A 15,638-nucleotide genomic window follows, 5' to 3' on the forward strand; every position below is an offset into this window, starting at 1 on the left:
GTTATGCCTTTTCAAATGTTTGAGAGAGCAAGTGAGAGTCTTTTGCAGAGGCCAGACTCACCACGCACGACTTTGGGCTTTAGTTCACCAAAGAATCAAATTCAGAGATAAGGAGTTGCAGTCTTGCAAATATACACTGGCAAAAAAAAAACAAATAAGCTTCAATCTTCCAAGCTTTGATTTTCTTTCAAATGGATGATGGATCTAGAGAGATCCATGGCTTAATGAACACTTTCGTTCTAGAGACAGTGTAGAGTAGTTTTGAAAGTGAAGAGAGACGAGAGAAGCTGAATCACACGGAAATACTGATTTTGTTTTCAAGATGTGATTTTTGTTTTGATGCTAGCAGAGAAGAGATATTAGCATAAGTTATTTTTATGCTTGACTCTTGATGTGACGCTACAAAAAGGCTTAAAGCTCCAAATCAAATTGTAGTCCTACTAGTTATAAATGAATGGGTGTAAGTTTAAAGGCAAACAGAATGATGGCATTTTCATTTGGGGTGAAATTAAAAAAAATAAAATAAAATAAAGGGGATAAAAATATTATTTTGGGGGGAAAAGTTTATTGATTTATGAGACAAATTTGTAAAATATATATATTTGAGAAAATTACACTTTACACCCCCCTAAAGTTTGAGCCGATTTTCAATTCGACCCTCAATGTTTCAATTTTTGCAATGCACCCCACCAAAGTTTAAATTTTTTTCAATTTGGCCTATCCGTTAGTTGCTGCCATCTTCTTTAACGGAAATGTGATCACGTGACCAACACGTGATCACTTATGCTGATTCTTTTTCCAAAATGCCCCCAACCCCATCTTCCCTTTTTTGTCCTTGAGCATGAACCATACTCTCTAGATGATCTCTACGAACATGGTTAGTATAAATATATGACATCAGTCAAACAAATTCGTTAAATATGTCAAATTTTTTATGTAATTATTAATTTCTGCAACAAAATTGGCATACCGATCTCCAACGGGCTTGGTGAAGATCTGAAGCAAGGTGCCTTGTTCATCCCTATCCACCAAAATCCCCAATTCCTCGCATTCCTTGATCTGCTCATCGGTCAACATGTCTCCGGATCGGTTCTTCAGATTCTTGTAGTAGCTCGGTGGCGGCGACGACGACGGCATGAACTCGAAGCCCCTAACCCCACTACGCTTCCTCATCTCCCTCAGCGTCCTAAAGATGTTCGACGACACCAGCGCTAGGTGCTACACCTCGGCCCCCTTGTTGTGCTCTCAGAATGTATGAATCTGACTCTTCCGCTTTGTTCCGTACACCAGCTCGTTCATCGGCAACAAAACCATCTCGTCGTTGTTTCCCCAAACCACTGAGTTTAACCCGCTCTCGCTCGTTCCGACCTCATCTGTTGTGAACTCAGGGAACTCGTGGAATCTGGTGAAGCTTTTCACGTAGGAGACGGTCGCAGATAGGTCTGGCACGTTGCCCAAGGGTGTGGTCTAGCCATCGGAGCCCGAAGTCCAACGAGTAGGATGAGAGCCCGTCCATGAGTTCGAATTTGGGCAAGAACTAGGAGTCCGGGTCTTGGGAGTCTTGGGAGTCTTGGGGGTTCGAGTTAGAGCTGTTGTAGCTCATGTAGCGCAAAACGATGTCGCCGTAGAGGTGGACCTCTGTGAGGCTGGTACGGATCATGTATTCTAGTGACAATGATGAAGAAGATGGGGTTGTGGGCATTTTGGGGAATGAATCAGGATAAGTGATCATATGTGGGTCACGTGATCACATTTCCGTCAAAGAAGACAGTTGTGACTAACGGATAGGCGAAATTGAAAAAAAATTTAAACTTTGATGAGGTGCATTGCAAAAATTGAAACATTGGGGGTTGAATTGAAAATTGGCTCAAACTTTGGAGGGGTAAAGTGTAATTTTCCCTATATATTTAAAGAAGAACTTCAAAAAATTTGGGGGGACATTCGCCCCCCCACTACAACATGTCCATCCACCCCTGCTACTAATATAGGTAGACAAATTAATACACTATGATGAGCGCCAAATGTTGCACATTCAAACCCCTTAACTTGAATATGTTAATTCCTTAACATTGTTATCTATTTGATCTTATTTTGTTTAAATGCTTTCAGGTTCTTAGGGAGAATACAAGAAATACCATTGATTTTAGGCGTAAAATGCACTTTGAGAAGCTATTGGCAGAACTAGGATCGAGCCCAAGAAGCTCGAGCCCACCTATGCTCGAGTGTGCAAGCAACTAGGCTCGAGCGCATATGCGCTCGAGTGCATATCACCTAGGCTCGTGCGCACACAAGCGGCTGAGATGACCTGGAGTCCGAAACTGCTATGGAAAGCCTTTTCAGGTCTCTTAATCCTATTGGGAGACTGACTTACGAGTTTATAGGATTCCTAGGGCTTCTAGTATTTGTTTTACACCCTATAAATAGGCCTATAAGCCTTGAAGAGATGTGTGCTTAGTTTTAGAGAGATAATTCACACAAAGATCTTCTTGGAGACGTGAAGAGTTAAAGAGAAGATGAACATAGCAAGAGACTATCCCAGCACCAGCATGAACAACTAATTTTGTAATAGGGTGTTGATGTATCCATTTCCAAGTAACAATAGTTTAATTGTATTTTAATTTGAGTTTTTTTATATCAATGATGGTTGTATAACTGTGAGAATTGATCTTAATGTTTATATTCTATCATTATGAAATTCTATTGTCTTAGAAAACTTTTTATATTGATTCAACTCAATCCTTTATATTTTCTGTGATTATATGAATGATTGTTATACAACGGTTTTAATTGACACATGATTAATAGGATTTAATAGGACATGTCTAGGAAAAACGAATTACTCTACACCCTACCTTAGTGTAATTTATGTTGACAATTCGTACGACCCGAAGATGGGTTATGCTTATCCATTAATTACATTTAACTTATTAAGATATTTGGTAGTCCATACATAAGGAAGACGAATCGTACCACATCTAGAGGTTAGGCAGATGGTCTGTGCCAACCGAAAATAGATTACACTTATTTTTTAATAATTGTATTTTCTTGACTACTCGAGTGACATGAGTCTTATTATGTATATAATGAATTTTACTTATTAATTTATTATTGACCATTATTATGCGGTTAGTGGTGAAATCAACTCCCTATTCTCTCTCTCATCACAATCTACTTTTGTTTTATTTTATGCATTTACTTTATAAACTCAAAAACAACAATCATATTTTAATTAAGTTATATTTAATTTTGAAAAATTTGATAATGTATTTTCACCTTCCGCATTATATTTATTTTGATTTGTCAATGGACGATCCCCTCAGTTAGTTACGAGTTAACTGTATTGGAGGAATTGACATTAACCCTATCAAGGTAGATTGAATTACTTGATCCAATTTTGGGGGCATTACAGTTCGGTATACTGTTGGACCAATGGACCTAGGGTTTCAATCAAATGTTCCAAAAAAGCATTGAAGGTTTGAGTCTAGAGTTAACTTCAAACATTCCAAGGGAACTTCGAATGTTCGGCTATAGTTTTTTTTTTTTTTAAATATTAGTTGTTAGGTATTTGGGAAAATTGGCCTATGACACTAGTTAGATTGATTTTAAACATTAATATCAAATCACGAGTGTTGATTTTTATAAAACATGATTAAAACATATAATTACTTTTGTCTTTTTATTTTATTTTATTTCAGAGTATTATACAAACCCCTAAAGCCTCCATCTTTGTTGTCATCATTGTCGAGCTCTCGCTCACGCTCAGTTTGTATCTTTTTTAAGGTGGAGGGGTTTCTAGGGTTCTTCAGAGACATGGAGGACTCGTAGAGTGTTGGATTGGGGTGTAGAGGTAACAATGGTGCAATGAGCCCATAAGGTTCAACCTATACAACATTTTCTTGATGCCATGGTTCAATAGGCTCTACACAAATAGACGAGTCTACGAGGCAAGCAGGGGGGTGAACGAGAGCTAGGGTCTATGGTGGTGGATTGCAGCAGTGGTGCTAGTGACAGTGACGACTATAGTGGTTGGTATTAGGTGTGGAGAAGGAATAAAGGCGGGTGATTGGTTGGGGATTTAGTACGATTAGACTAAAATGATCTTTTTCCTATTTTGAATAGGGATTTAGTATGATTAGACTAAAATGATCTTTTTTCTATTTTGAACACTTCAATTTCATCTAGCTGTTGTGACGAAATCTAAGACACAAATTTGAAATAAGGGAAAAATATACTTTAGTCTATGAACTATGCCACATTTTCACTTATGCCTTCAAACTTTAAAAAGTGATATTAGAGTCCGAAAAATGTTAAGGTCACAACACAAATCTAACTTATAGCTAACTTCTCTTCTACGTGTCATTTAAAAAAAAAAATTGAGAGAGAAGATTTTGGGATTCTGAAAATTTGAGAAAAAAGACAATTTATTTGGTTTAAAATTCAAATTTTTTTTACACGTAGGAGAGAAGTTGGCCATAAGTTAGATTTGTGTTGTGTCCGTATCAAACCTCTTAAAGTCCTTTGAACTACCGCTACGTGTCAAATTAGATATTTTTACATTTTTTTCTTCAAAATACTCTTGAATTTATTATAAAATAAAAAAAAAAAACCAATTGAAAAAACTTAAGGGCTCTCATATGACAAAAGGGCTACTCGTTTTGGGTATTTTCAAAATTTTCCTTTTTTATTTTAATTTTTTTTTCAAATTTTAAATTTTTAATAACTTTAGGGGTATTTGAAAAGAAAAATAAAAAAAATGAATAATATACATATAGGGGCCGAATGTTATTTTTTAAAGATAAAAAACGCAAATAAAAATATAATAATAATGAGGGGCTGAAATATATTTTAGGGGAAAGTCCACATAACCCCTTCAAACTGACCCTTTGTCGACACCTCTGTTATCATGGGATAATGTTCCCTTAAATCAAAAAGTCATTAAATATTTCTCCTGAATTTAATTTAAATTAATTCCCTTTAAGAAAATAAAAAAAAAAACTAAAATTTCTAGAAAAAACCTAAAATTAACAAAAACAAAAAAATCCAAACGTTGGCCAATTTTTTTTTTTTTAAAAAAAAAATCAATTTTATAAGAAAAAAATTAAAAAAATTTCGATTTTTTTTTTATAAAAATTGAAAATTTTTGTTTTTTTTATTTTTATTTTTGTTTTATAATTTTATTTAAATAAAAATTTACGTTTTAAAAAAATAAATTTTCGTTTAATAAAATGAAATTTTTTGTTTTTTAAAACTAAATAAAAAAAATAGTTTTTTTTTTTAAAATAAAAAAATAAAAATTTCCGTTTAAAAAAAAATTAAAAATTTTTGTTTAAAAAAATTGTTTTTTTTTTAAAATATTGTTTTTAAATTAAAACTTTTTGTTTTTTAAAAAACTCAATTTTTTTTTTTTGAATTTATAGAGGTATTTTTCTCTTATTGAGAAATTTATAGGGGCATTTTTGTCTTATTGCTAGTCTTGGGGGGGACATTGATAATGTTTTGAAAGTTTGGAGGGAACATTGTCACAATTGAAAGTTTGGGGAGAACATTGTCAATTGGGTGGTAGTTTGAGGGGATATGTGAACTTTACCCTATATTTTATACTAAAAATATTGAGAGCTAACAAATTAGCAATGGAAATGAATGCAATTAATGAAAAAAAAAAAAGAAAAAAGAAAAAAGAAAAAACAATAGACGTTCACTATTAAGAATTGGAAAATGCTAAAGCCCCAACTAGTAAATGATCCGCACCGCAAACCCTGCTATCGTAAATTGCCACGTCACAAGACAGGAACGTTTTAGTCATTTCATGCATTGTGATTCAACCATGTCTTTTCATCAAATGACGAAAATATTCTTCCGTTTCTGCAAGTGTCGAGATGTAATTGGCCGAGGAGGAAAAAGAATCTCCAGTAGCGATAAAGGTTGTGTGCCTCAAACGAAAGAGAACCCCCCACCTCTCTCTCACTTGCTTTCAAACGAATTGCTTTCATCTTTCTCTTTCTTTATCTGTAAGCTATGGATCTAAGATTGTGAAATGGGTTCAGCAGCAACCATCTCAATCATACAAGAAAGAACCCACGAAGGGGATAGACAAAACAGGTTCTTATTCTTCTTTTTTTCCCCTTGAGATTTACTTCTTTATTATGATGTTTTTTTTCAAGCTTCTGAAGAATGATTAGTGCTCACACATGTTGAACTGGAACCAATTATATTTTGAAAATGGTATATGGGTTTGTTATTCAAATACCCAGTTTGGGTTTGTAAATTGTACATGTTGTGGAAACTTTTAGAGAATGAAAATTGGAAAAGTTCTCAAGGATCCCACTTGAATTATACTGTACACTTTCGTTTTCTGGGGTTGTACTTTTGGAAATTGTCCTGGTCCCAATTGGGTTAACATTGTTAATTCGATAGAAGATATTCCATTGTCTGATGCATTCTGGGATTGGTCCAATTTTAATCAGAAGATATTCTGGGTTATATGAGTTCCTTTCGTAGGAAAACTATTTGACGTAAGCCTCATCATTAGAGGGAGCTATTGTTTTTAACAGTTTATAAACAAAGTTGAACTTAGCTCCAAGGCATGATTTTTGCTTATTTTCTATCAGAATTTCTTGAATTAGGCCTACATATGTAGTGCCAATTTAATCACTTGTTTTTTGTCTTATGTTTTATCTTGTTTTGTTTTGTTTTGTTTTGTTAGTGAAATGACTGATCAACTATGCAATTAAGCAAGACGGAGTAAACATTTGATTGTTCTTTTAGATGTGTGTTATAGTGCTTCTGTCTACATGCCAACTTCAGCATTGGATATTATGATGGCTCGAAAAGTTTGCTTATATATATGAATGTATGTATCTTGTATTGCTTTCAATGATTCTGGCCATGGTAGCTTCAAAAAGTTTGCCAAAGTCTGTTACCATTCTCAGATTTCTTTGTATTCCCCTCGTATTTAATAAAGGTTTCGAAAAGGTGTTGGCCATCTATGTAAACCTTCTTGACTTGTTTGAACTGAATTTTTTTGAACATTTAATTGCATTCTTTGGTTTTGAATTTATTGATATCTCACCAATCATAAAAAAAAATATGGTTTTTATTTGGATCATTCTGTGTATTTATAGTTGTCCAAAAGAAAGAAGTGTATCCTTGCAATTCTTCTTAATATTTTATCTAATGGACTTCATTTGATTAATCTATTATTTCATTCTTACATCATTTTTTTCCTTCTTAAACTACTATCTATCACATTCAGGGCTGACTCAATAGGTAGGCCACTTAGGCCATTGCCTAAGGCCCCCAATTAGAAGAGAAAAAATAGGCCCCAAGAAGAAGAAGAAGGCCCTAAATGTTAGCTAATGAAATTGTTAGTGCATTTTTGTCTCTTCTCGTGGAGTTTTAACACACCTATGTTTTCTCTCTCTCTCTGTGACAGTTTTGTATTTTGGCCATTCATTTCTACATCTGTGGGAGATCTAGAGTCTATAACAATGAAACCTAATAAAAACCTAGATTTGCAAAATGAGAATAATGAATTTTAAAGAAAAAGATTATAATATAGAAATTTAAATAAATATTATTTAATTAATAGTTAAATATAAGAAAAGGTCTTGCTTAAAATTATCGCCTAGACCACAAAATTTATTGAGCTGGTCCTGATTACATTAAGATTGCGGTTGCTTTTATTGATCTTGAAATAGCGACTTTATGCTTTCATCTAGCTTCATTTGTTGGAATATCAAAAAGTTAGCCATGAAGAGTCAGGTTCAGGCATATCAAAATCCAAGGATTTGAGGACTTATCTGGATATCAAAATAATGTTGTACACTTCAATTTCTTGGAAATTTTTTTAGATTATATAAAGTTTGATGGGCTTAGTAATATTTTGCTGTTTACTTTCCAAGTTTATGTACATCAATATGCATCGTGGAGACTCTGCTGTAGGTCACTATAATAACTATTAGAGGAAGGAATTTTAGAAGAATTTTCTGGATCCATGCAGTATTGGCGTAATGATGTGATACTTATTTTTGGCAGTAGTATCTGCCTAGAAGAGTTCTTGAAAAATAGAGAGTTCAGCAAAGGAAGCATGACTTGTAACTTCCATCAAGAAAAGCCATTTCTTTTGATACCAATAACAGTATGCTGACACTTTGACTCAAGCTTTTGTTGCAATATGCTACGGCCTCTTTTAAGAAGAAAGCATTCTGAGCTCTTGCTCTCTTCTATAGGAAAGAATAAATATCGATGTACGATCTCTTTCAAGTAAAGTACTATATTGATTTGAATTCCACTTTATCAAACTAAAGTAAGTTAGCAAAGTCAAAATGCAAGATAGCCAATTGGTGAACCAACACTTTCTGGGAAAAGAAATTAATTACAATCTTGGTATCCATCTAAAGTACTGTGCTAAGTATTGGAAATGTGTCTACAGTGTTAATCATATTCTTAAAGTTTAAGTTCTTAATTTGAGTTGTACCTCCAAGAAAGCTGTGTTTGGTCATGAGAAAATATTTTTTTTTTGTTCCAGTTTCTCTTCTTAATTTTTATACTAGTAAAGGCCAAGCAATTTCAAAGTACTGTGTTGCAAATCAATAAAGAGGTCTTACATGTGTATGAGTGTGTGTCTGTATTTTAAATATAAGCTGCCTAATAAGTCCAATTTAAAATTATTTCCTTTTCCTGTTTCCCATTTCTGTGTCAATGCCTCTAATCTTTTTCTTTTCTTGTCCTAACTGCAGGCAGATGAAGCCTGCACTACACAATGGCTGCTTCTGAGTATATGATGGGCTTTTGCTGAACATATGCCCTTAGAAAAAGCTGAATAAGCATTACGATCTGAGTGGGGGATCCATAATTCCTGTTGTCTATGAGCAGAGATGAAAGGAGGAAATACTTTTAGTTTGAGGGGGAGAAGTCTTTCTCTCACTTTGGTTGTTCTCATTGTTACAACTATAGCAATTTGGGCTTGGGAAAAAAATCCTTTTGCTAATAGTCTACTATCGGCCCAAGAGCAGTATACAATCCCTACTTCAGGTTTGTGTGTCAATGCATTCATGTATAGACAAACGTACTTGTATTTTGGTTCTTTTATTTGTAGTAAAATTTTTATTTGGATCCAAAGAGTCAAAATAATACTACATATTACTGATTCAATAAACCTATATACGAGGCTCTACTAAGAGAACAGAAGTTTATGCTCTGACAATGGGAACTAAGAAATTATTTATGGTCCTTGCACTTATATAAGCATGCTGGTCATGTATGCAGTCTTGGTGTTACATCGAATAGTCCATCAAGAGGATGTATTGACCCCTGTACTTTTGACTTGTTGAGTATATTTTTGGAACAGGTTTTTGCTAAAAAGACTAGTACTAATACCTAGATGAGTTTTGTCTGCTCTAGTACTTTAGATTTTTCATGGTGCCAGCATTGGTTAAAAATTCGCATTTAGATCAAATGGATAGAGCTTACAGTTTCTACCTAAAAACAAGCTCCAATTTTTTTTTTTAGGGGCTTCAGATATTTGAAGAAGAAATTTGGTGGTTCCATTTCTTTATGAACACCAACTCACACACACAAACATGAATGGAGCTAGAAAAGTATAATAAATCTCTAAATACTCCAGTCGAAATTCTGATTTGAGCATAATACACCTTAAAAGGATTATTTTTTAGAGGTAAGAACTTTTGTGTGCCAAATAGTTGTAAGTGTATTGATAAGCTAAAATACTAGTACATGAGCCAAAACATCATGTGGTGTAGGCATTATATATATAATATCCCATAAGTTGTGATTTTTACTCAAGTTGTTATAGACTTTAGTTGGAGAATTGGGTTTAAAAGAAACTGATGGCTGATAAATACTTGTAAATGGTTGTATCTGTTATTGTGGACCGATTTTCGTAGGAGGAATGGTGGGGTTGGAGACACCGGAAATAGATGAAGACTGGTTATGATCTATGCACAGTATTAACAACAAATGTTCAGGATATCATTATGGCAAAGTGAGGATGTTAATTAGCTTTTCCAAATAGATTAAATGATAGTTGCTTGCATGCATGCATGAGAAGTTACTTGTGGCACTAATTGAGCAAAATGAATGAAAGTTCTTGTGTCTGAACATTCATGTATTAGGCTGATGATTCCACTTGTATGGAATTGCTATTTATCTGAAGTTGAAGGGTGTTGAAGGGACAAGAAGGCATAAAGGAGTTAGGATTAGGTCATGGCAGAAGATATGATTGGTGATTTTTTCTGGATGTGATGGCTCCATAATGAGCTAAGTGGATACATAATAACCTGTATAAGTGACCATGTATAACGGATCAAGGCTTTCTTGACTTTATTTAAGTAATATTGAACAGTCGCCTTTCCTTATATGAATAATCTTCTAGTATATATTGTAGAATTAACTTTAAACATTGTTTCGGGAAAGTTGCAGTTGCAGAATTTTCATATTCTGATAGATGAGTCAGGTTGAATGTAAGCCCTGTGTAAAATTTTCCATCTCATACCTTTTGTACGACCTATGTGTCGCAGAGCCCATTTATGAATTGAAATCCCAGCCCAAGCATATGCATGCCAAAATATCACATCAACTGCATATTCATACCCATTAATTGTTGTTACCCATCTAATGCACATACTCTATATTTTCTTTTCTGTTCTTTAAAAAGAATCATACTAATCTAGGAGTGACAAATGGATAGCTCCAATTAACTTGATATTTGTAGAGTATGTTGGCCATGGATTAGGAGCGTGCTTAGTGAAACTTGCCCACTAAATTATTGAGTGGTGTAAACTCAGCTATGCCACCATTTTAAACTTGATTTGGTTCTGAGTGGTAACATTTTTAAGATGTGATCTTATTATCCTCAGCATGCTTTTAGCTTGCTTTTAGGTTTGACTGCCTACTGATGAATTATCTTTATTGTGGCTTAGAGTTTCGTGTGGGTTCCCGAAATGATTCTGTAGTATCCATGAAGCCAACAGAGAAAATTGAGGAAAATATATCACACTCAATCATAACAGAAGAAACAACAGGAGAAGAAAAGTTTGGTACTGCACCAGTCGATGCTATATCTGCATTCTCTCCTGAAAAGATAGAAAGTGATGGGCATGTGATATCCTCCTCCAAAACTAAAGGTACAGTTATTTTCATATCTGAATGGTGCTTCTTCAACATCTTGCACAAACTTTTGTTTTACCATTATTGTTTTCTCATTTAAATATTTAATAGTTGGGGCAGCCCTAGTAATTAAATTAGCTTTATCAACTTCATGACTCAGCTAAACTAGAACGACAAGTATTAATAAATAACCATAAAACAGAGGTGCATTTAGGAGCCTTTTAAAGGGTCATTACCCAGAGGTTTTAGTAGTTGTTTCATAGTATCAACTCTCAATTGTTTTGATGGCCTCTTTTTAGGTAAGTTGTATAAGGGGTGGCTATTCATCAGCCTCACAATCAATTTCATTTAATTGATTGTAACATTTTAAATGGCATAACCTCTTTTGTCCTGTGTTTGTCAAAATTAGCCTCTCAAACTTTAGGAAGGCAATCAGAGGAATTAGTCAGTCCATGCAACTATGTCTTCTTATCATTTTACTCTGTACTTTTCATGTATTATTTTCAACTGTTTTACATTGAATTTTATGGCTTTCAAGAGAAAATGAAGCTTATGTTGCGCCCTCTAGCTTGTACTTGCAGGTAGAATTTTTGCCTATGACCATCCTACATAAACATTGACAATTGGCTTTGTATCTCTTTGGCTGAAATCCCAGAAACATGTTACCTATCCCTAGCAATGGGTTTATCCATTTAAAGGAACTTATGATTTTTGATATCTGGAATTGTGATTTCTTTAGTTCTTCTGCTAAGGAGATGAGGCTAGGAAGTTGGAACATGCATTTAAGTGACAAGAATTAAGTTTGTGGGCTCTATTACACATTCATAGTCATGAAAATAACCAGAGATCAATTTCTCTTATAAAAAGGATGCTGGGTGTAGGAAAACTAAAGATTTTGCAGCCATTCTGAAGGCTGATTTTGATGTTTTTCATCTGATTCACTCTATGCACTCTTCAAATCTAATCTAAGGTTGTCCAATTTTTCACCTCTGCAGTCTGCAATTATGCCAAGGGTAGATGGATTGCAGACAGCCGGAGGCCATTGTATTCAGGATTCAGGTGTAAGCAGTGGTTATCAAAAATGTGGGCATGTAGACTAACACAGCGAAAAGATTTTTCTTATGAAGGATATCGGTGGCAGCCAGAAAATTGTGACATGCCAAAGTTTGAGAAGTCCACATTCTTACAAAGGTTGGTCCCTTTTTTTTTTCCCCTTCTTGACCTTGTGTGGCTTTATAATTGAATTCAAAGAATTTTCCATGGCCTTGGTAAAAGTTTATATATGAGTAGAGGATCATGAAATGGGCAATACAGAATTGAAGCAAAGGGTGCTACAAACTCTCTTCTCTTGGAGGATATTGGGGTTTTCTTCGCAAGCTTCAACGCTTACGGAATTTATAGATTTATGTGCGTCCTTTTCAGTTTAAAGCTCGTGTAGTGGGCTCTTTTGTATACTTCCTGTGTACATGGGTTGCGCCCCTTGCGCTTTTTATACAATGACTTTTACTTATCAAAAAAATGAGTATCTCGTAAATAAAATTTTCTGTTGTTCCTAGTTTGACGAAGTATCCTGACTTGATCACTGCATTTACTTGACTTTAATCAAGTTTGCATAACATAGTTAACTTCAATTTTCAGATTGTATTTTAAAAAAAGTATTATCAAATTTTGCTACTGAATCAAAATCTTGAATTTGTCTAAATAGATTATCACTGATGTCCTATGCTTTTCATTGGCACCCCCACTGAGGTTTTTGTTTGACTTTTCAGCTAGATTTTCTTAACTTTTTTATTGTTTTTTTTTGAGTTATTAATGATCATTTATGCTATGGTTCACTGACCCCTAATATGCATATTGACATGGGTTTGTCGTAATTTTGAAATTTGGTGCCATATAGACAAAGTGAGGTTTTTGGTTATGTTCATGATCTAAAGTGACTGTACATTCCAGAATGCAGGACAAAACAATTGCATTTATAGGAGATTCATTGGGCAGGCAGCAGTTCCAGTCTTTAATGTGTATGGCAACTGGTGGGGAAGAGAGCCCAGAAGTTGAAAATGTGGGAAAAAAATATGGTCTTGTCAAAGCTCGTGGAGCCATTCGTCCTGATGGTTGGGCTTATAGATTCACAAAAACAAATACCACCATTTTATATTACTGGTCAGCAAGTCTGAGTGACCTAGTGCCCCTTAACATTTCAGACCCATCCACCAATGTGGCTATGCATTTGGATCGTCCCCCGGCTTTCATGAGACGGTTCCTCCTTCATTTTGATGTGTTGGTTCTAAATACAGGACACCACTGGAATAGGGGTAAGCTTAATGCAAATCGTTGGGTGATGCATGTAGGTGGAAAGCCAAATGAAGATAAAAAACGTGCTGAAATCGGGCATGCCAAGAATTTTACAGTGTATAGCGTTGTCAGATGGCTTAATTCACAGCTTCCCTCACATCCTCGCCTTAAAGCTTTTTTTCGGACAATCTCGCCTCGGCATTTTGCTAACGGGGACTGGAACACTGGGGGTAGCTGCGATAACACCGCTCCATTGTCTGGAGGAAGTGAAGTAGTGCAAGATGGATCAAGTGATCCTCTTGTTGAGGGTGCTGTAAAGGGCACATCAGTAAAGATTTTGGATATAACTGCAGTATCTCAACTGAGGGATGAGGGTCACATGTCCCATTACAGTCTTAGAGGGAATCTGAATGTTAGTGATTGCTTACATTGGTGCCTACCCGGAATCCCGGACACATGGAACGAGCTCCTTATCGCACAAATATAGGCTCTGCCACGCTGAGTATGCATTGACTAAAGATTGATTGAATCTCCTATTCTTTATGGTCTAAAGAAGACCATTTTTTCTCATTTACTTGTGACTCAGCTTTTTTACTGATTATAGAGTAGGTAATTAGCTAGAGCCAATCCAATTCTCATGTTTACATGGAAAATGTATTCCTGAGTGTTGTAATTCTCATATTTACAGGTAGTTTATGGATAATGAGGCTGCCAAAAGAAGGAAGAATACCAGAGGGCTTCAGCTCCATTGTTACAGGTTTAAATGGTGTTGTATGTATCATTAGTACATTGTCACAAGAAAATCTCCTAGAGGTCTCTCTATATACCTCTCTCTCTCTCTCTCTAGGGTTTATTTATTTCATATATGTTTCTGTTTAATGAAAATAGCTTCAGTGAAGGAAACAAGGAGGAGGATAAAAGTCTTATACAAAATCAATAGAAAATTAATTTATATTCATTGAACTTGGAAGTCTTCATTTATGAATAATTTCATTTCCTTCTGGATCTCTGTATTTCTCCTTTTTGCCATTTCTTCCGTTATGTAGAAAAATAAATAGTTCTTCTATCACATTTTCTACCGGAAATTAAAGTTATTACAATAATCTCAAATTCATTGGTGATTTTAAAAGCCACATCACACTTAAGAGGACTCAAGGAAGACTCTGGTCTTCCTTATATCATTACTCTTATAATTATGTAAAACTTGTTTAACAGAAATTGAAGAATAGCTCCAAGGATTAAGATCCAGCAATTGCCCGATCAACAATTTTATTTTTTATTTATTTTTTAATCTACGGCCAGGAAGGTTCCACGTCTACCTATATTTAAATTTCAAATTTTAAACAAAAATTTAGGTGGCTTTTAGTCAATTAACTCACCCCTTTTTCAAAATTTTCCTTGCCATAAGTTATTTTGAAATGTCATTTGTTGCAGTCTTTTAACAATTTTCCTTTTGGATATCAATCATAATAAAAAATTATAGTCTTTCAAACTCCCCTACTTTCAATTTTATAATCTATTTTGAGAAGCAGAGAAACAAAGAAAGGAAAAAGATAAAGATAAAGAAAAAAGGGGGCATCACTTTTTAAATCATCACTTTTTAAAGAGTTAATTAGAAGAAAAGAAACTCCGATAAATCATCATTTTTTTAAGTGTTAAAGGTTTCTTAATCGGTCAATAATCCCTTAAAACATGTGGCCTAAACCTTCTTTCACTAACCTTTTAGCAAAGAAAAAACCTAAAATACCCTCACTGGACGAGCACTCGTCCAGGGGACCACACAAGTGCTAGTATGGACAGTGTATTACCCTTTGTGCAAAACTCAATTGTACAATCTGAGCATTTTTTACCTTTTGTGAATAGTATACGAGCGCTTGTATGAACAATACCTGAGCACTCGTAAACTATTCCTTAGACTGTTGGACAATATTCAAATCGCACGCTTGAAAAACATTTTTAACTTGTAGTGAACAGTACACGAGCGTTCGACCCAATACTACATAAGCGCTATAAATTCTTAAAATTTATAGCTTTTCTACCCTATAAGTACCTTCCTTCCCATGCCATTTTCTACCCATCCTGCCCTTTGAGCCTTAGAGAAACCCTGCTGGGTTGATTTTTGAGAGTTTGTGAGGTTTGTGAGTGTTCTTGGAGAAGGAGGAGGTGTGGAGCTAGCTATCTTCTAAGGTGACTTCTTAATCATTCTTTTACGTTTCCTA

General features: G+C 34.8%; 1 protein-coding gene and 1 pseudogene across 3 annotated transcripts; one reads left to right on the forward strand and one right to left on the reverse strand.

The window, feature by feature from the left end:
- Nucleotides 1-777: 777 nt before the first annotated feature.
- LOC132165029 (4-hydroxyphenylpyruvate dioxygenase-like) lies at nt 778-1,702 on the reverse strand (annotated as a pseudogene).
- A 4,262-nt stretch (nt 1,703-5,964) lies between these two features.
- On the forward strand, nt 5,965-14,426 carry LOC132166381 (protein trichome birefringence-like 14). Of its 3 annotated transcripts, XM_059577185.1 has the most exons (6): nt 5,965-6,099; nt 8,739-9,033; nt 10,941-11,144; nt 12,123-12,318; nt 13,078-13,921; nt 14,108-14,426. In XM_059577185.1, the coding sequence occupies exons 2-5, from the start codon at nt 8,877-8,879 to the stop codon at nt 13,904-13,906; spliced, it is 1,386 nt and encodes a 461-aa protein (XP_059433168.1). In that variant the 5' UTR covers nt 5,965-6,099; nt 8,739-8,876; the 3' UTR covers nt 13,907-13,921; nt 14,108-14,426. The 3 variants fall into 3 exon arrangements, with proteins under 3 accessions (XP_059433168.1, XP_059433165.1, XP_059433167.1); XM_059577182.1 differs by having other exon boundaries at nt 13,078-14,426; XM_059577184.1 differs by lacking the exon at nt 5,965-6,099 and adding an exon at nt 8,035-8,246 and having other exon boundaries at nt 13,078-14,426.
- Nucleotides 14,427-15,638: the final 1,212 nt, after the last annotated feature.

The sequence above is a fragment of the Corylus avellana genome, chromosome ca11 (genome assembly GCF_901000735.1).
Source record: "Corylus avellana chromosome ca11, CavTom2PMs-1.0".
Lineage (NCBI taxonomy): Eukaryota > Viridiplantae > Streptophyta > Magnoliopsida > Fagales > Betulaceae > Corylus > Corylus avellana.